The sequence below is a fragment of the Meleagris gallopavo genome, chromosome 8, assembly GCF_905368555.1.
Source record: "Meleagris gallopavo chromosome 8, MGAL_WU_HG_1.1, whole genome shotgun sequence".
Lineage (NCBI taxonomy): Eukaryota > Metazoa > Chordata > Aves > Galliformes > Phasianidae > Meleagris > Meleagris gallopavo.
This window is the reverse complement of record NC_139411.1, coordinates 1,859,523-1,880,557: the sequence shown is the minus strand read 5'-3', so window position 1 is coordinate 1,880,557 and position 21,035 is coordinate 1,859,523. Positions and strand designations below refer to the sequence as shown.

The 21,035-nt window shown below is 38.3% G+C and overlaps 1 protein-coding gene across 2 annotated transcripts in view; it reads left to right on the top strand.

The window, feature by feature from the left end:
- RET (ret proto-oncogene) overlaps nucleotides 1-21,035 on the top strand; it is an 82,455-nt gene that overhangs the window by 31,947 nt on the left and 29,473 nt on the right. The window contains exons 2-7 of one of the 2 annotated variants that reach the window (XM_085229568.1): nucleotides 2,644-2,740; nucleotides 11,087-11,338; nucleotides 12,840-13,133; nucleotides 13,609-13,850; nucleotides 15,733-15,934; nucleotides 16,366-16,565. In XM_085229568.1, coding sequence (XP_085085694.1) covers nucleotides 11,284-11,338; nucleotides 12,840-13,133; nucleotides 13,609-13,850; nucleotides 15,733-15,934; nucleotides 16,366-16,565 — 993 coding nt within the window. In that variant the 5' untranslated portion in view covers nucleotides 2,644-2,740; nucleotides 11,087-11,283. The remainder of the gene's footprint in view (nucleotides 1-2,643; nucleotides 2,741-11,086; nucleotides 11,339-12,839; nucleotides 13,134-13,608; nucleotides 13,851-15,732; nucleotides 15,935-16,365; nucleotides 16,566-21,035) is intronic. The other variant, XM_085229567.1, reaches the window with a different exon arrangement.

Here is a 21,035-nt window from a genome sequence, read left to right as displayed (position 1 = left end):
CCACCCCACATGTTTTCAGCTTGTAAAAGAGCAGGAATAATAATAAAAAAAAAAAAAAAAAAAAAAGAGAGAAGGCATTGATTTCAGCAGCTGAGGGGAAAAAAAAAAATCTATATTTTTAAACTTTGTGCAGAAAGATTCTTTTTGTGTGGGATTGCCCGGAGGCTGGTCACTGAACTACTATAGTGCTTTCTTCAGCTCTGGGACTGTCACTTACACTTTGCTTATACATTGAAAATGTGTGATCAGAATGGCTATTCTGGTAGTCTTACACGTAGTTCAGAATAAATGTCAACATCCAGGGCTATCTGTGTGCCTCACTGCAACCGTAGCCTCAGTTCAGACCAATATATGGTAGACATTGCTAATGATTGAAGATAGTATGTGATCAGAAGTTTCCCAATAGAAATGAGGCCTCTTTTTTGGTAGTGAAACTTATATCGAAGGTTATTATATGTATTTTCTTGTTTTAGCAGTGGAGGAGATAAGCATTGGGCAAGAATTTTGCTTTATAGTGAAAACTTGCAGTGAAAAAAAAGTCATTGAGGTACCTATGAAATAAGCAAAACCAGTTCTTAATTACTAAGGGAGGAGGTTTTGATTTCTGATTGTTTGGCAACCTATGGTTGTTTGCAACACCCAGCAGAAAAGGACCCCAAAGCTTCCTTAAAGGAAAAGAATGCTTTGTAAACTCTAGTAAAGACCCCTGATACTTCAGGTTTGCTATTCTCTAAGAGTGAGCTGAATACCAGGACGTGCAAATATACTCTGGATTTGAAAATGAGAGGCAGTTCCTTCTACAGCTGAATATCATTCTTTTAGACTTCTCTTTAGTTCATTCCTGTAACTTGTCAGAAACGCAATGTAATTCATTTCTTGAAGCTAGTTGAAATGTGCTGTCTTAAAAACCCATCAGTGTCAAGTGTGTATCACCAGTGTTATGTCAGGCTGTTTCCAAGCCTTGTCAATACAGTTTTTTTTGCCATTTTGCTGACAGCATTTATGCTTTAAGACAAGAGCATAATAGCTACTGTGTGCTCATGATTAAAAGTCCTCAAAGGAAAAGCTCTGTTTTATTAAGCAGTGATGTTCACATCTGGGATGGGGTTTTTGCTGTTGTTTTTAATGGTGGTGAGTGTAATAAGTTTTTGTTTTTTTTTATGAAGCTGTTGTAAAAGCAAATCTGCAATGCACTTAGAAAAAAATTAATAGTCAAGTGCAGATGTGTTGTAACATCATTTTCGATCTTCTCGTGTCCTTTAATTTGAAGCATATATCTGTATTTCTTTGAAGAAAATACCGTAAATTGAAAATGAAAAGTACCAAATTGACAACGTCTTACCTCCCACATCTGGTTTTATAGAACACCTAAGACATGGTAATATAAATCGAAATGGTCTCTTAATTCGTGATAAAACTTCAAATAAATAAATAAAGGTAACCATCACGATGATATTTCACTTCCTGGATTGAAAAATTGAATCGCAGGCTCATAGCTCCCTTGAGTGTTCGGGAAGAGAATAGCAGCTCTTAATAATAGAGCACTTTCCTGTGAGAGAGGCACGTTTGTGTCATTAGCGTTTTTCTGGCAAATTTTCAACCACCAGCAGCAAAAGTTCTCATTGATTGCCTCCCACTCTAAGGAGGTAATGATACTGCTGTCACTTTCTTTCATGAACTGCATGAATTGGAGAAAATTAGGGAAGATAGTGATATAAGATACGGATAAAACACAATTCAGGCTGAGCTACTTCCCTTGTCACTGCAAAAGGAGTAATAGAATAGTTTTTAAACATCTGAGCTAGATATAGAAAATAGATTTTCCAATGCAGTAGTGGAGATTCCAAAGTGAAAATCGACCAAGACACAGTCATCTGCCTTTCAGAAAATACGAAAGGGACACGTGCACCTTTTTTGGAAATTCAGACCCCTTTCACCATGGTTCAGGTAGAGAAGCCACTATTTCTGATCCCCTTTGGAAGAATTAGACCTTGTGTACTTATTCAAAGGTCATACTGATAACATTTGGTCGGCGGTTACATTTTGTTAATTGCCACTGTGGAGTGATGATGAATGGAAAAAGCTATCTGTGAGAAACCTTGTTACATGTTTCACTTACTATACTTGCCCTATGAAGATGCTTAGGATAGGAAATAAATGGAAGTGTTTGTGGTCATTAGCATCCAGTTTGCATTGAAATGTCAGAAAATGATCCCTGATGCCTTGGCTCCATCTATTTATAATTGACTGGAAGGCTCACGATTTTGATGATGCAAAATCGAGTGCAGCTGGAGAAAAGGAAACGGGGAAACTTGAGATAAAGTGGTAATGCAGCTCAGGAGTTTGTGCATGTAGAAATGTGATAAATCAACAGCTTTTTTTTTGTTGTTGTTGTTCATTCATTTTTGTGACTTGGGATTGTGAAAATTTAGTACTTCTATATTAAGGAAGGAGCACGGCGATCTAAATCTTCATCTTAATGCAGGAAATGCATTGTGATACTGATGCTATCCTGACTAGGATAATTAATTTAAGCTTAGTTGTTCTTACCTTCAAGGATCTTTTCACCTCATCAAGTATGCTGAGCAATTTCTGTGGATAAGATTGCCTTGTAGTTTATTTTAATTTTTTTTTTTTTTCCAGGTTTTAAATGCATTTTGTTTTCAGCACCTTGTTCCTCAACTGAATGCTATAATCCTGTGCATGAGGTCAGCATTTCTGGAGTAAATATATGAGAAAGGTAATTGAAATATAACAAGAGTTTAGAGCACTTGTATGTCACTACATTATTAATTGAGGATTTTATGGATTGAGATTTATAACTTGTGTACCAGTTTTAGCACAGAGCATTTCTCTGCTTCTCTAGCTTCTCATGCATCACAACCTCTGCACATATGTCGTATATAAATACATTTTGGAACTCACATACAGAGTGCACATAGAGGGCGAATAGGAAATTGGTTGCTGTTTTGACAATTGAAAACAAAACAGCAGACTGAGTCCACCTCTTTATCTTGGCATCTCTTGTCATGCGATGTGGAATAATTCCACTTGCAAGGAACATGAGCAGTATGAAGAAACATGGAATGTGTTGAGTTGTCAGGGTGCACTGAAACTAGTGAAGGCGAAAGAAAAATCAGAATTGGAAAAAATGATGGAGCAGTGCTTGTAGAACCTCTCTGCAGTGGAGCTGAAAGTGGTATAAAAATAGCATTATAACACTTAGATTTTTGGTTTTGCCTTTGTTCTTGATAACCATTTCTATAAGTCTCTGTAGAACGGAACAGAAATGACCGTATACATGGTAAAATGAAGAGCTTGTGATTATTTCTCAGATCTCTTATTTGTAAGCCTTCAGTGGAGCTTGCTTGGCCCCTAACTGCTTCCTGCTTTGGAGAGAATATGTTATGAACTGTTCCAATGCATAGTGAGTACATAGCATTGTACAAGGTGTTTCCAATGATAAGGAGGTACTTATAACAATCTCAGTAGAGAAATATGCAAATATACAAATATTTAGGATCTTATTTTCGTCTTGATACATACATGTGCACATGCCTATAAACTGCCTTCATGGGTATCGAAGTGAATATTTTTGCTTGTCACCTGCTGTTAGCAAACTCAAAGCCTCAAATTATACAGCATTTGACACGGGATATCTTCGAGATATTTTTTTCAGCGTTCTTGAACTCAGAACTAGTTGCCAAAACAAAATGCAGATCACTGGGTATTCACTTATGTAACAACTTATATTGGGCCCAGAAGTGAAACACAGTGGTATAGAAATGAAACATCATCATCTTTTTTTATTTTACTGCCTTGTAAACACCTGAAATTTGGCCTTAATGGAAATAAATTCTATTTACCATTTATTAATGTAACGTGCCGTCAGTGAGATTTTCCATTTTACATTTCAGCTCTGTTCACATACTGAGTCAAATTATATCCAGTTGCTCTCAAGCAATTAAGCCATGCTTCAGAAAGAATTATTATTTAATCAAAGAAACAATGAGGAATGTCAGAATCAGGATTTAAAGAATTTGCAGAAACCCCTGCAGTTTCTTGAAGAAGCTTTCTGTGCTCATTGATTTCTGTGAAGAATGGTGTATATTTCAGTAACGCTGGTGTTTAGATCAGTGAACCATCATGATCTTGCTGTCTTGGTGAAAAGTAGCAAAACTGTAAGGAAGCAAAAGAAAGGAAGCTTCTAGCATTTTCGGTTCAAGAGTGAGTATCTAAAATAGACCTTAGAAGTACGGGTTCTCAGGAGAAGACATAGGCAAAGTTTGACCTCAGCTTGAAGTAGACATCAGGAAACTTGTGGAGCATTGGAGGTTATTTTCCCATTTTCTGGAAGATGCGTATTTGCCAGTTGTGACTTGAGGCCAAAATCAAAACCTTGACAATTCTCACAAATCCAATTGAAATACTTCATTTTTTACAAATTTTGGGATCTGACTTTGGACTCGAGCTTTTACAATTTATGTTTGAAATGCCTGACACCTTAAGAAAACATTATTTTAATCTAATGCATCTCTTGGCTTTGGCAGATTTATCTTATTAATGTCTTGTGGAATTCCCATTTTCGAGATTGGCGTGTTAATACAGGTGGTCAGCTGAGCTTTTCTATCGCGTATTTGCATCTACAAAATTTGTATGTTTCCAATCAAAATCCAGGCTTGTTTTCAATATGAGCATGGGAACGTGGTGAGGAAAATCACAAGAGAGGCAATTAACTTAAAGCAGACCAGTTTATCAGGTCTGGAATTTTTCTAGCCATTGTTTCTGCTTGCCATCACTTTGCAAGGACCTGTTCCCTCTGGAAGTATCATATTCTATTTAACACGTGTATTCCTCTGGTACTGCTGCCATTGGAATTCATTCTGTCATTCTCCAGCAGTGGTGCTACAAGTAAATGCATACATCAGGTGAAACAGCAATTACCAGGCTCCATAAAATTTGAGTATACTTTTAGAATATTGGACGTGAAGCTCTGCAGTGATGAGTCCACTCTAACCTAGGGTCCAGAGGAGCAGCTTTACGAAACAGGAATTCATTACATTTTCGATTTAAAACAGATTCTTATGTTTGCTGTATCACATCACATCTGTTACAATTCCTGTAATTATCAGCTTAAAATAACATACCTAAAAATAAATAAAGTCATGCTGCTGAACTGCTGTAATGACTTGCTAGTTAATTTGGTGTTTGTCAGCTCTTCTGTTGTGGTTCTGGTGACTCTCAGATGTGATTTATACCCAGGTCAGTGATGCTGCTGTCCAGGCTCACACAGAATCACAGAATGGCCCGGGTTGAAGGGACCTCAAGGATCATGAATCTCCAACCCCCCTGCCACAGGCAGGGCCACATTTAATACTAGACCAACTCAGTGCATTGAGGACAGAATTTAACTGGGCTTCTCTGCATAAAACCAGATGAATCTTGTAATAATTTGTTCAAAAATCAGCTTTGAGAGGTGGCTGCCCACTCAGCAGGGCAGGAGGCTCACTGTGCCTGGCTGCCAAGGTGCACAGAGGGTTGCAGCAGCCCGGGGTTCTGCCACAGGTGCCACGTCCCTGCTGGCCCCAGGGACAGCCAGCAAGCTGGTAAGTGCACCAGGCTCTTCCCCACACTCTCCAGTTTCTGACACTGAGGTTTACCCCAGCTAACAAAGCAAGCCGTTCACGCTCCAGCATAATCTGTAGATGTTAGCAGGGCTTGTTGGCTGCTCCTTTTCAGTGGTGCTCAAATGGCTTTGCAGGCTGCTTTGCTTTGTGTTATGTCTTGCCTTGGTGAATACTAGTTCTTTGAGCAGTTATCTCTGGAGTTGTGCAGCTCGCTCTATTGGAAATAGTTCTTCTCCTGTGATTACCTTTTAAATGAGTCCCAGTGCAATGATGGATAGTGTAGTTCTGAATTTAAAATCTTGCTGCTGAGCCGAAGGAAAGGTTGGAGCCATTCCCTGCATGACATGGAGATAGCTCTCTATTTCAAACCATCTCTGACTGAAGAGTCACTCATCTAGATGCTGGCAGAAGCACATCTATTCTTGTGGGATGGAGCAGCCTGTGTTAAGTGGCAGACATAATCTTGAATATCTCTTAGGATATTCGGCCCCCAGCACTGTTTCTAGCTATGCTGTTTCATGCTACTCTTCCATTTAGTGTCACTTCCTTCTAAATGACTGACTTTTGGGTTAATAAGGGTGAGTTTACTACTTAGTTCAGTAGGGGCTAGAGGGATATTAAATGAATGAATCCTTTAATTTGAAATACACAAGTGCATTGCTACTCTTGTTCTGTGATGAATCGAACATTGGGTGTATTAATACTAGTAATGGAACATAATGGCTACTCATCAAAAGTAAAGATAATTATTTCAGGAACACAAAACTAACTTTGCCAGATAATTGCTCGTTGAAATCTGATGCTGTGCAGCAAATGGAGATCATTAGCAGCTGAGTCCCGCGTTCATCTGTTATATCATTATCTCCTATATGCTAGAATGACAGGGCTATCATTGCATTGAAAACATGCACCTTTTCTTTGCATGTCAATTTCTGATGTGGGATTTTGAGAGGTCTGCTCCGTTTTTAAGAAGTTACCATGTTATCCTCCCAAGTGCTGGGAGAAGCTCAACAAACTTGGCCACATGTGGATTGTACAGGTATCTCTTACATGCTGAATGAAAAACAACCATCATTCCATTCCAGTTTGCTGTTGTTTTCCTAAGCTCTTCTTCTTCTTTTTTTTTTTTTTAATGCAAACTAGTGTTAGTGCTTTAAATGCTTGCTAATCCAGCAGATATCCTGAGACTGTGGAGGTTCTCATATAGTGGAAAAGAAGTGCATCATATAACATGGATGGTGAAAAGAATGCAGAATGTAGCAGTCAGGTAGAGAGGCTTTTTTCTGACGACATGACTAATTAAACCCTGAGCAACTGTGAAGAGAGGTGCTACATTTCAGTCATTTGAACTTTTTAAATCAAGACTTTTGATCAGTTACAAGGTGCAACTTCAACAAAATAGCAGCCATGTACGCTCTGAAGTTTCACTGTCAGCTGTTTAAAACACCTGCTTGTTTAGCCAAACCCTGTGCCTCAAATTCAGGCCTTGAATTTGAGCCAGTGTGCTGCTTTCACTCTCCCTGTGGCTTTTGCCATGAGGTTGGAGCATCACCGTACAGCATCAGCATCTCTTTGATTAGGATGCTGTGGGTTGCCTCCTGGCCCTGAGCAGTGGCCACACTGAGACTCTGCAGGTGATCCATGTGGACTTGGGATGCTTTTGCAGTTGTCTAAGCATATTCTTTCCCAGAGCACTGTTTGTGCTTAGGATAATTCACTTCATCTCATGCTATTCAGTCTTACCCTGAAAGTGCAGATGTCCTGGGAGACAGATTTCCATGCTGAACTTCTCCAATTTAGTAATAAAAAAGTTTGATGCCACTTCACGTTGTGACTGAAAAGCTGAATTATGTTTTTCCGCCTCATAGTTGATAGTAATAGCAAAAGGTAACATTGCTATCCTCAGTTTTCATAGTTTCCACCAAGAGTAGTCTACCTATGCTACTCAAGTATTCAATGGTAAGCATGAAAAATAAAACATGCAAACTTTCTACAACAAGTTTTGTTCAAAAAATCAATTTGTTTCAAAAAATGCATAATTCACCTAATAATTCACATTAAAAAAAAAAAAAATGAAAAATTGCCTTCTTGTTTATATCGAGGCTTCAGAGTATGTATAATCTCATTTCTCCACTCTCATTTTTATCTGCTTTCTCTCCTTGAGCTGGAAAAATGCTGTCCTGACTGTATCTATTTCCTGTAGGAGCTATTAGTCTGTAGCATTACATCCACTTCAATGTGATCACTTTTCCAATCTGTATGTTACTGATACGCTATTATCATGTTATATTGCTCATCCATCAGAGTTTGCATTGTTTTCTGTGCTGATTGCAGAATCGAGGCGAGGTGAAGCATTCTCTTTAAAATAATAGTAGTAAAAAACTTCAGAGATGCCAAAATATTCCAATAATTCCCTCTCTCTCCGTCTCTTCATCTCTCCTATCCACAGTAATGTACTCAAGTATGCTACAGAGCAAAAGGTTCTGATGGTGGATTTCAAGGTTATGACATGAAATGTTTTTCTGCTTCTGACTCCTAACCAAAAGCACTTTAACCATCAGTTTTGACTGTAACCATCTCAGCTACCCCTTATTCAAGTGGCATATTCAATAAAAGCTCCATCTGATTTCCATAGGAATCTTGCACAAATTCTTGGAAATCGATTTTTGTCAGGACATAAGGCACTTTGACCAGGATTAGAATCTCTTCTTCCTGCAGTGTACCTGCCAGATGGCATATTTATTGAATCTGGTTTTAACTTACTAGGTCTTAAAGGAATGAACATGATTCAGAGAAGTGAGTGCTACGTTTCTACTTCAAGGGTCTCCTTCAAACTCACACTCCAAAGATTGACATGCAGAGTGTGGTTTCTACTTGGGCAGTCTGTTGTGTACTTCTCATCTCTTCCAGTGCTTGAAATGGGATTAAAGAGTGACACAAAGCACTTTACAAAATCCCAGTAATTTCAACATCAGCAGCATGGGATGAATCTTGTTACAATAACATGGCTAAGTCAAATTCATCTTTCTATTTTCTTAAAACCATCTAACTTTCTGCATTGCTGTAAAGAGTTTTGATTTGAAATATTTGTTTTCTGAGTGAAACGTAAAAATATTTAATATCCACGTAAGCCCCAGGATGTGTCCCTTCATCCTTCCTCACATTAGAGTTGTTCACCTCAGTCTTAGAAATAAATATTTCTCCATCCTGTTGTATAAACCTCACTTGCACACATCAGTGAGTTCAATTTATTTATTTATTCATTTATTTTCATCGAGCACTGAATAACCAGTGCTGGATTTCTTGTGAGGAAGTTTTTACAATTCTAGAATCGCAATCTTATAGAAAATACCTGAAGGAAATGTATTCATTTGCACTGGGACTGGGTCTTCTCTTTGGATATCACCTTATGCCTTTCATTAATGGACCTGTTTGTTAGGAATGTCGGTGCTGTGGATCTCCCATCCTTTCCTGCACTTCCAAAAGGAGGCAGGCAGCAGGGTTGGAAAAAGATTTGAGATGCATCAAGAATGCTCAGGAATCTAATGCTAAAAAGATGGTAATGGGGCCAGAGTCAGAAGTAACTGTTTTCTTCTCAATAAGGGATTCAGGAGCCTCTGGTTAAATTGCTTTTCTAAAACTCCGAGAAAGGATTTCGTTGGCTTGCTTTTGAATTAATTACTCTGGAGCAAATTCACCTATTGCATCGCTTTACTACTTTATTCATGTATTGCAAAGCATTTGTAGAACAAGTAATGGGGTCCTGCAAATCACATGGATGTAATTGCACCCAGGGATATAATGATGTCATGAAGCACTGCAAGGTAGAGTGGTTTCTGTGGTGTTTCCAAAGGAAATAAGAGGTCTCTGATTTACAGTTTGTTTGTCATCCTCTCCATTCAGTAAAATAGTGTAAGAGTCTAATAATAATGTAAAATAAATGACACATCCTGATGGTATTTTGAAGATGTTTTGGCTTTATATCCAAACTGTTACTGCTGTGCTACCATCATTTTCATTTTACCTGGCTTGCTTTTAGCAAAAATAGTCCTGTGTTTGAATCATATGGAAATTATTTTCAGTTGTTCAGCAGATGTATGAGCCTTTTATATGTCTTACTCTTTATCAAATCAGATTATACGATAAAAAACAACTCTGCAAAATGTTCTGCAAGTGTTCTGTTGTATGGGAGCAACCACAGGCTGTCATTGCAGATGGAGGACATGTGTGACAGTTCCTGTACTTCACCGGCATTACTGTTTATATCCATTACAGGTGGAATGTCTTTGCAATTCATTCTAACATCAGTTTGCCTGCACACCCAAACAAGATGTTAGTCTCTTTCAGCCAGCTGCAGTGGATACAGATGTTGGCCTGACTGTTGTGATTATGAAAATCCCACCCAAACCTTACTTATCTTCAAATAAAAAACTCTTTTCTAAATTTGAAGACGTCGTTCTGTTTAATGACCATATTGCAATCCAGAGCTCTGTCAGGCTACTCAGTATTGCTGACAACTCAGTCAATCTGTTTTTTTCATGCTTATTTTTTAATGGCCGTTATCTCCATGTATATCAACCTTTCTACTGTGATCAACTTTGCAAGAAGTAGTTGGAAGGGAGGCATAGGAAAAGGACAGAAAGGTCACTGCAAAGTAATGGGTGAAATGAGATTGTCTGAAAAAAATGGACGCCAAGGTTCAGCTGAGACCTACTAAATGCAAATGCCTGTAATGTGATAGAGGAAAAAAACTAGAGAAGAACCAGTCGGTCCTATTCATTGTTTTAAAAATAGTTCTATATCTCCTTCATCTCTACAGATAAGTCAGTTCTGAGCTTTTCACTCTGATATTTACAGCATTTCTATTACTTTCATATAAGTTTTCTTTAAACAACTCCCATTTTCTGTTCAGAAAGTATTATATTGTCTTGCTCAGAAAGTTCTACATAAAGAAGGTTTTATGATCCAAGGATAAGTTTGAGAAAACTGTGATAAATTTCTGTGTTTTCTCTCAGCAAAAAACATGTTTTTGTTTCTAAACTGTGTGATTTCGTAAAAAACTTTTCCCCTATTTGAATATTATCTGTGAAATAAAGGAAGAAGACCTGAAGCTTAAGGTATGGACTTCGGTAAAACCTGGCAAGGTTTATTAAGTGTTCAGCTTGAACTGGGCCATGCTTATAGCAAATCAGTTTTACTTTCAGAAAGTAGATGATTTTGCAACTTCAGCATAAACTATGGGCCAGGTCTTTGGTGGTTATGTCCCTGGCTTGAAAGCAGCAAAACTATACGGATTTATGCCAGATGAGGATCTGCATTTTTCTCATCACTTTTAATGCTTCCTTAATCCTTACAAAATGAAGCCTTCAGTTCTTTGGAAGTGCCTCTCTTAAGAAAATGGCAATGCAAAAATGTTTTTAACTGGAATGAACTCTCCTGCTGTGTGCCTTCTTTTGCAGCTTCCTTTGGTCTGTACTTCCCCAGAAAGGAGTACTCAGAGAACGTCTACATTGACCAACCAGCAGGTACGCCGCTCCTGCGCATCCACGCCTTGAGGGATTCACATGGGGAATCAGCCCACTTTCATCTGTGCCAGAATCTCATCATTTCTCGAGCAAGATCCCATGAAAATCACTGGTTTCAAATCAGAGAAAAAATGGGACTTCTGTACCTCAGCAAGAGCCTAGATAGAGAAGACTTTAACATGCTGTGTAAGTACAAGAAGCCTAGCTTTTCCAGTGGAAATTTCTGTTCCTAAAGTATCGTCAGAGCGTGAGATTTATCCATCAGCATAAGCACTGAATTCGGGAAAAAAAAACACACCCAACACCTACTGTTTTAAAATGAAGAACCAGACCCAACAAAACCTGCAGCAGATACAAGGAGATGCATGCTGAAGCAAATGTTAATCTGAGACAGATTCAATTACTCTCACTATGATATTGAGATTTGCAGTTTATTCATCTACTGATGCAAACTGAGCCAATTACGCTGTGTCAGTGTTGGGTGCTTAGTGACTACGCAGACACAGTTAGATTACTTCAAACTCTCACATAAAGAGGCCTCAAACTCTGGCAACATGAATTCATATGGATTTGCAAATAACACCAGTGGTTCTTGGAAGAAGTGTGAGAAGCTGTGTACCTCTCTCAAAGAGATTTGGCTTTGTTAAGGGAGCTTACTTTTCAGCTACTGAAATGAGTTATCTCTATCAATAAATTGGTCTTGGTGATTTTGATCCATGAGGAAATTATCGTTTGATGATGGAGAAGGAAATGGATGAGATGTTAATGGCATACTGCTGTGATCAGTTGCAGAAATTCTGCTGTTGGAGAGCCTGTAGTAAGTGATGAGTTGGAGGGCCATATGTCAGCACTACTCTTTGACTGAGGTGCCTTAATGTTTAAATGTTCAACTTCAGGCACTTACTGCTTCATTTGTGCTTACTATCTCATTCTTATTCTCTGCATTTTTGATGCTCATAAATATCAGATTCCCATTTGTAACTGGGCAAGAGAAGAGCAGCTATCCACAACTTGAAAGTCTTGGGGCTTCTTGTTTTTTTTTCATATCACAGTGACTACAGAGCCTTTCCAAGTGAATTAGATCTGTCGCAGAGATTGCTATCATTCTGTCTGTAGTCAAATGCTGCTAATCAAAATAATTGAGACTTGAGGGTGTATTAGCAGATGCCACAAGTTGATTTAAATGTCTGCTCTTTATATTTCAGAATGATGAAGCAGATTGTGCTCCAAACAATGTAGCCCATACCTTCAACTGGTATAAACTGTCACAACGCTGTGATTTTAATGAAGTTTGGGGTCTATTTGTTACTATTTTGCTCTCTTTCTCCCCACTACAACCCTACTATGTTCTAGTCCCTTAAAAGCACCACAACAAAAAACAGTCAAAAAGCTGATTGCTAGCAGTGATTTGTTATATGCTAGTGTCTTATATGCAAAACACTGGTATCATTTAGAGTGAGGTTCTGTAACTTAAAACTTGAGATATGACAACTATCAGTTTTTAGCTTTCTGGGATTGCTAGGTTTAAGATTTAAAGTCTTCCAACCAGCAAATGATATATTCAAGAATTGCTGTTATGTAACAGAACTATGCAGTTGTTTGTGAAATAATGGACTAGAGCACAAAAAGTGTATGAGAAATGGGTTGTCTGTCATAAAACATTTTGTCTGGTGTGTTCTTTCTGAAGCTGTAGGAAACTGGATGCCATTATCAAAGGTGATGCTGTATGTCTTCCTCTCATCCCACCCTTTCCAAGAGAAGGAATGTGACTCTGCTACTCGTACCACAGTTGTGCTCTCTTTGATCAATGCTACTGCACCAGCTTGCGGTTCACTGACAGCAAGGCAGCTTTGCTTCACAGAAATGGATCTCTCCTTTCACATCAAGGAGAATAAGCCCCCTGGTACATTTCATCAGCTCCAGCTACCCTCAGTTCATCATCTGTGTCAGAATCTCAGCATTACCTACAAACTGTTGGCAGGTAAAACTGGAACTGAATCTCATGGGACCCAGAAATAGATGCAAACAGCTGCACTGTTAAGGTCTCTCTTGTAGTAGATCCTCTAGATTGTTTCTCTAAAGTAAATTCCCTTTTGAATGTGATCTGAGCCTGAATATTTTGCCTTTGAATTATACAGAAAGGATGGGAAGGAGGACTGTCTCCTTCCCAAGGGAAAGATGGGTTTTAGAAGTTTATACCTGGGAAGAAAAGACTGGCGATATTCCTTCTGACCTTTAAATTGTGCTTCATCTAGACAGCAGAAACTTCCACGTTTTCTGCCTACCCTAATACAGCTCCACGGCTTGTTTTTCTGTTTCACTTCCTAGTCTGCCTTTTGTTACGCGGTCCTGATGTGTAAATGGATTTATTGCAAAAGAATATTAATGAAGAAAACTATCAGAATTCTGTAATGGGAAGTGACTGTCCCTATTTATGTTGTGACCATGTTTTCCAGCCGAAGGCCTGCCTTTCCGGTACAATGAGAACACCACCGGTGTGAGTGTAACACAGCGCCTGGATCGAGAGGAGAGAGAGAGATACGAGCTGATCGCCAAATGCACCGTGAGAGAAGGCTTCAGGGAAATGGAGGTTGAGGTGCCCTTCCTCATCAATGTCTTAGATGAAGATGACTCTCCTCCCTTCCTTCCCAACGGCACCGACACTGCAGATGCTGTCGTGGAGTTCAACAGAAAAGAGGTGATGTTCCCCTTTATTTGGTCCCTGAAATCAGGAGTGCAGTGAATGTAGGGAGGGTCACTAACATCAAGGATCTTGCTTTAATGCCCTCCTCCTACTTATTCTTAACTGTGCCAAGGTGATCATTCATGAGGTCTGAACCCCTGAATGTCTTTCTGTGTGCCTTCTGCACATGGACATCCACTGCTTCAGTAGACAAGTGTACAAGTGGGCTCTTTGGCTCTTCCTACCTAATTGGGCAGTGGTATACATAAGAAAATTCTTTATGGGCCTAAATGATGCATATTTCATGAGAGGATTTTTAATCCATAACAGCAGCCTTGTTTTGCAGTCAAATTTCCATTCAGAGTATGTTTTGCTCATAGTTAAGTTTGAAAGAGAAAAGAATGATTTTAGGAGTTTGCTGCCACCTCCAGACTAGAACAAGCACCTACAAGATGCCCATGAACGTATGACGTTTGTCTGGTCATAAAGCAACTCCTGTTTGCTTTTGAGAACTTTAGGATTTGTGAGTTTCACTTTTCTCTGGATGAGAAAAAGGGAAATTATCATTAAACTATTTTATAAAGTAGTATAGTATCTCTGAAATTATGTGCCCGAAAAGTGTTCAGAATATACTGTTTCACTGTCAATTTGCAGTGGAAAAAAAACCATTACATTCGGAAACTTTCATTGTTTTCTATTAACTAAATAAGCCTCAAACTACAGAATTGCTAATAAAAGTATTTAAAGCTATGTGGATCCGATGTCCAGGTAGAAAATGCAATCTAGTAAATTAAACAGAAGACAGACAGCTGACACCATTTCTGTCATTTCAGGTAGTAAGTTTGATGAGTGTGACTTTATTTCCTTGTCTTTTAATTGCACATATTATTTGCCTGCTCCGTAAGTAATACTGTAGAATGATATTGATTAAATATTAATTCTAAAATATGATATACTATTCTTGAAATTTATTTATAAATATAGATGTATGTGTGCACTCACTTCCTACCTCAAATGTTTGGCATTGTGTTTTAGATGCAGACTGAAATAATTATATTGCAGTGTATTTTTCACCACTACCTTGGTGTCTGCTGTCTTTCTTTTGAACCATCTAACACTTTTTCACCACTACATAAGCAGTTAAGGATTCTCTGGGACTGATGTCTGTAGCACGCGTACTCATCAATTTTATTGCAACATGCTTATAAGACTGGGAGCTCTGAAGTACTGGAGTTGATGCACAAACCAGAGCCCTTGCATTACCTGATCCTCTCTCCCTAACTATAATGACCAAAGCAAAATCTAGTTGAAAAGAAGATTGCCAAGGTGTCACTTACAGTTATTTGTTGACTGTTGGTTGATTGTTCTGTGGTTGGTTTTTTTTTTCCTTATCAGGAAAGTTGCCATTCTCTGCATCATTAAATATTTGTTTGGAAAGATGTTTCATTAGTTAATAGAAAAGAAAAAAGAAAAAGAGTAAATGGATTGAGTACTCCTAGTTGCACAAGCTGGGAACAGTGCATTTTGAAGCTTGAATTAGTGCTCCTCACTAATTCACCCAAGCGCCTATCTTTGAACTGGATTAAGTGGAGATTGCTGTATCCAAAAAACTTAACACTGAGACCAGATAAGGTGTCCCTCCTTGAGCTCTGGAAGTAGCTGTGAATACTAACCTGAATACTAACCTGCTGTAATAAAATGTTTCTATGTATTTCCTGGGAGAAGAACACCATAACAGAAACAGTGGTTTCCTGAAGCTTAAAATGGATTTGAATGTAAGAGTGAACCTGAGTGAAAGCTGTAAGGTTTTATATGACCAATTTTAATCTCCTAAATGCATGTCAAAGGAAGAAAACTTCAAGATCATTCAGCAATGTCATTTCTGATTTCCTTCCAGGGAACTGTCCTTGCAACGCTAACTGTGTATGATGCGGACACCACACCTATTTATCCCCTTGAAAGCAGCAGAAAGAAATACACAGGAACAATAATTACTGACGATCCATGGATAAATGAAACATTTCGGGTGGAGCACATTTTTGAAGAAATCCACTTCAGCCCAAATGGCAGCCAAGTGAGGGGAACTCAACATGAATACAGTAAGGTCTCTTTCTTCAAATAAAAAAGTTACTTGACAACTGCTATTTAACTCTTCCAAGCAGTTTGTAAATATTAAGCCAAAGAAGGAGGGATTTTAAGTTAAGCAAAACACATAGCTTTAAACCTGTGCTGAAAAAAAACGATACATCTGTGTGATAGAGAAAATATGGGACCAAGTTCATAGTACAGAGAAGCAAGAGGTTGTGATCATAGGCTTTTCAGCAAGGTCTGAAGGGAAGACCGCCTCATCATACCTCTTCAAACCTCTTGAGTAGCACAAAGAATAAATCCATAGGAGCATATTTCTACCTGCTTTTGTTTCCTGTTAGCAATAGCTTTGATGTTTTTAATTTGGGGAGGGAAGTGCAGTATCAAAAAACATATTCTGAGATAATGTGGGTCTGTAACAGACTGATCTTTTCTCTTGCAGAACTGGTACTGAATAAAAGTATTTCAGTCACAGAGCATCGTTTCTTCCTGTTGGATGTTTTGGTGAACGACACAGAATTTAATGGCCCAGAAAGATCAGTAATGCTTCATTTCAATGTCTCCATCCTCCCTGTCAGCATTCAGTTTCCAAACACAACTTATCGCTTCACAGTAAACCGAAACGCTCAACGTTTTGCACAAGTAAGATCTGAGTTAATTATACCTTCACTCTGTTAGAAACTGAGCCAGTATATACAGCACGGGAGTGAAATGTAGGTTATCTAAATTCTGTTTCTTGATACTGACTCTAATTTGTATGCACGTGAAGTTTAGCTATCTTTGTTTCAAGGTACAGTCTGAAATTGCATATGAGATATGAAATACGAGTATTTCAAAAGTGCTTTTTGTTTATTCCTCGTTGACTTGGCTATACTGGCATAATCATTGCTATTTCACTCCTAATTGTTTATTTTCAGCAATTACATGCTCATTTCTATCTCCCTCTGTGGAACACTTGAGCTTATTTCTACTTTTTTTTTTTTTTTTAACCTTACACAAAGCTTTCAGGAATTCTTCCAGAGTTGGCACATAAACGTGTTCTTCCAATGGCACGTGGTTAAAGCATTGACTAATTTAAGTACAATTCTATTTTAAGTAGAATCAATGAAAAACGTGACATCAGTGTGGCTGCTGCTGGATATTGACATGGTGGATATCGGGTAGACTGGACCATAGCTCTTGCATGGCCTAACAGCAGAATAGAAACTATCTGTGGAAACACTGATAAGCAGAAATAGAAGTGTGTATTATATTCAGAGGAACTTGCAACCATTACTGCTTATGCAGATAGCTGGAAAAATGTCAACAGCAAAAAAATGTTTGCCTTACCAATTGGAGTCCCAGCTCTACATTTTCCAGTATGTTAATATCTTTTCTCTCCATAATGGCTAGTCAGTAATTAATGTATTTCCTAATTTAACCCTCAATTTAGTTTAATCACCACCATTGCTATTAATATTGCCTTCCAGAAACACCTTCTAACAGGTTGACATTAATCATGAGAAAATTGCAATGTAATTGCTGTGGAACATGTACATTAATAAGGAAGCAGTTCAATACAGGTAGTGTTATGAAAGTGATTATTAAAAACATCAATGAGGGGCCATTTTGGGGGAGCTGCTGAAAAGCACTTCTCATAACTAAATAAAGCTGTAATGCTACTAGTGTATTTGCACAGAGAGAAGGACTGAAACTAAAATATGACCATCCCAAGTGCAGAGAAAACCAGTTCATTAGGAGTCTTCTAAGGAAGAATTCAGTTTTATTCATCTTTAAGACTCTGACTGGTTATAAGAAGAAAGGAAAGCTGAGTATAATTCATGTTTATATATTTAATCTGATGGAATGCACTATGGTGTTAGCTCTTGAGAGACCAATAAAAATGCTGCTGCTTAGTCATGGGGCATTTTACCCCTAGATTGCACAGCAGAGCCTAAATATAGAAAAAATTCCAAGTGTGTTCACATAGCAGGCTTCTTAGGAAAATGACTGCTATAGGGTATTTTGTGATTCCTTCCTTACTGCAACTTTAAACTCTGCGGTCTGTTAGAAGCTGGAGAGCATATTCTGTGCTTTTTGAACTGTCACAATACTTCTACTTTAAATTTGGGGTATTTTTGGTAGCAGTAGATTGTGAATGATTTATTCTCAGTAGTGTAGAAAAGTATTGCCTAGAGATGGCATGAAATCACTGGTTTCCATCCTAGAAAAAGTAACTATGAAGATGCTTAAGGTAGTCATAGTCTAGCCCTTAGCATCTAAAAATGCTGCTAATTTCCATGTATGTTTCACTACGACTGTAACTGTAAAAAGTGGGGAAACCTGTTAGGTTTGCATCGATCTATAAAAATTGTTTTTTTTGTGTTCATGTACAATCAGACATTACGTACATGTATAGGGTTATTAAGAATTACTGAATTCATTCTCTACTGTCCAAACTAAATTTGGTTAAACCATCTGTATCTGCGCTGGATTGTCTGATGTGTGTGTTTAAAATCTGATAGTATATAGTTTCTTAGTTCCAGAATGGCGTAACTAAAACAAATTAGCATTTGAAAGCTATAATTTTTTATGTTTTGTTGAAATAGTCATACATTTGAAAAAGAATGTTAGGGTTTCTGGGAGCAATAGCACATTTCAGTAATGATGCAGTTTCACTGGGTGGCAGTAGTAGCAGGGAAAAATCGTTTCTCATATGAACTCCAGGTCTGTGGAAGAGATCTCTTTTTGTGTTGCCTAAATGTAAATTCATAAAGAGGTTTTGTTCTGATTCTAGACCATCAAAATTCAAAACTCATCCTGGCTCTGGAGATGATTTTTTTGATCAGTTAAACTATCTTCCACATATTTCTGAGACCGTATTTGAACTTCCAAGTGTGGTCAGGTTTGGAGCACAAGTCGACATAAGCTGTTTAGTCCCCAGCACTTCACATTATTAAAGTTGTCTGCATAATTAGCCATGATGTGCCAGAGCAGTGAGGAAAAGTACTGAGCCAAATCAATATGAAGGCTGAACTGTCTCTTGCCCTAAGGAAAACACAAGAGCGTGAAGAAATGATTAACGGCTGGGCTGATGCCATTTGTCTATCTGAGCAACTAAATGAATTGAATAACAGAAGCATGGCCTGATGGTACAGGCTTGCCCACTGGCATTTAACTTATCAAAGAACCTAAAGCCCTATTGACATTTACTGAGCTAAATGATGAATAATATAGGGTGAGATTTTTAAAGAGCTTATATGTCCAAATGTCCCTGGAATTCAGTGAAGAGGAACATTATCATTACCCAGACTTTATTAAACTATGGAGCTCAAAAGACGGATTTTTCTGTTCCTATTTCTGCTAATGATATTTCTGAATTAACTATTGGGTGTCTTACAAAATGAGTCTTTATAGATACCTCCACTGTATTTTAATGGTAACCCTGATTATCAGGCTATTTTCTACCCTCCTCACAAAAAAGATGAGTTGTCTGTGTCTACTTTCTTTCCATGGGGCGAAGCCCTGCTTTGTTTGAGATCCAGAACGTGCAGGGTAGAGCAAAGTTATAAGCTTGAGCTTTCCCAAATAGAACAAGGCAAGAAGGGAAGGCCCATATTTGGCTTAGAAAATTGTTGACGAGGGCGTTTTTTGCTTCTCCTGAAGTGACAGAAAGAAAGCAATACTGGTCCGTGCTCTACAGTAAGGACATTCTGCTCTTCAGTACCCCCATCTTTACGTGGTCTCTGATCAAAAGAGAGTGCTTGTACAAAGAAATGATGACAGATAGCAAGAAAAGACAGTTTCAATGCGGTCACTGTAAGGACTAATGCCATGGTACATCACTGTATTCTCTTACTGCATCATGAAAGCATCACAGCAGCAGTTGCAATACACATTGCCAATTGCAATGCAACATCAAAACTAAGATGATGTGGTCCTGGATGGGACCTGTCTAGACGTTGTGTCTAGACAGATTTTACAAACAGTTCCAGTCTTGTCTTTTTCTTTCTGCCAGTCCCAGCATGATGTAGGGAGGAGACAGCATGGAAGCGAACTACCAGAAACAGCCCAGCTTCTGATTCCTTTAATAGTCTTTGTAAGCTACTGTCACTGCCACTAAAGAGAAGAAACAAAACCCAACACATGGTGCCAAGAGACCAGTCAGTTGCATGAATGGGAACATGAGATTAAGTAGGATTGTCCTATGACAGTCTATGCTTCTAAGATTACAAGAGCATCCTCTCTGACTTTAAATAGACCAGTTTCATAGGAAAATGTATTAGTAAAAAAAAGAAATAGTTTTTTACGTTCTTTAAAAACAATACTAAAGCCAAGATGTAGACATAAGCTTTTTTACCAGCTGCAGTGGTACTTGAAAACATATCTTAACCAAAGCCTTTGAAAAGAATTCATCACAAAGTCCTCTTAAATACCCTATCCTTCGCATTGTGGTTTTTCCTGCAAGGAAAGCTGATTTCCGGATCTGATCCGAATCCCACTCTAGTAAATGGAAAAACCAAAGTGAGCTTTGGATCAGTTCCTATAGGAGCTGGACCAGAGACAGGTTTTTACATTCCATTGCTTATTAGATGAATTGTTTGGGACTGAAGACTGCTTTAGCATACATATTCTGGCAGGCAGAAAATCAAATATGGCAAATCCACATATTTTCATTTTTAGATGAATATGTTTAAAAAAATTCAAAGGGGAAACAGTGAGGTTCTTATTCCTTTTAAGGCTTTCATAAAACTCTGCTGGCCAGAAACTTTTGACTGTAATATTACAAAACCTACATATTAGCAATTTCTATTTCTGTCGTTTGAGAAGACTCTCAGCTTTGTTCACACTGAAGTGTTTGCTTTCTCAAGGAAATATGAGCTTTTCTCACAGATCAGCCTGGCAGAGCAGGGAATGAACCCAGACTTTCCCAAATCGTAGGGTTATGCTATCACTGAACATTGCCTACCACCAGCAGCAGGCACCAGATATCATCGCGTTTCTTGGCCAAAGCTTTTGTTGGTTCCTCTGCTACACAAAAGACAATGGGTAATCCTTTACCCCACTTTCTTACTGAGAATGAATCACTTTTGAAGGACTTGAATAAACCGCATTTGAAGGATTATCTCAGTA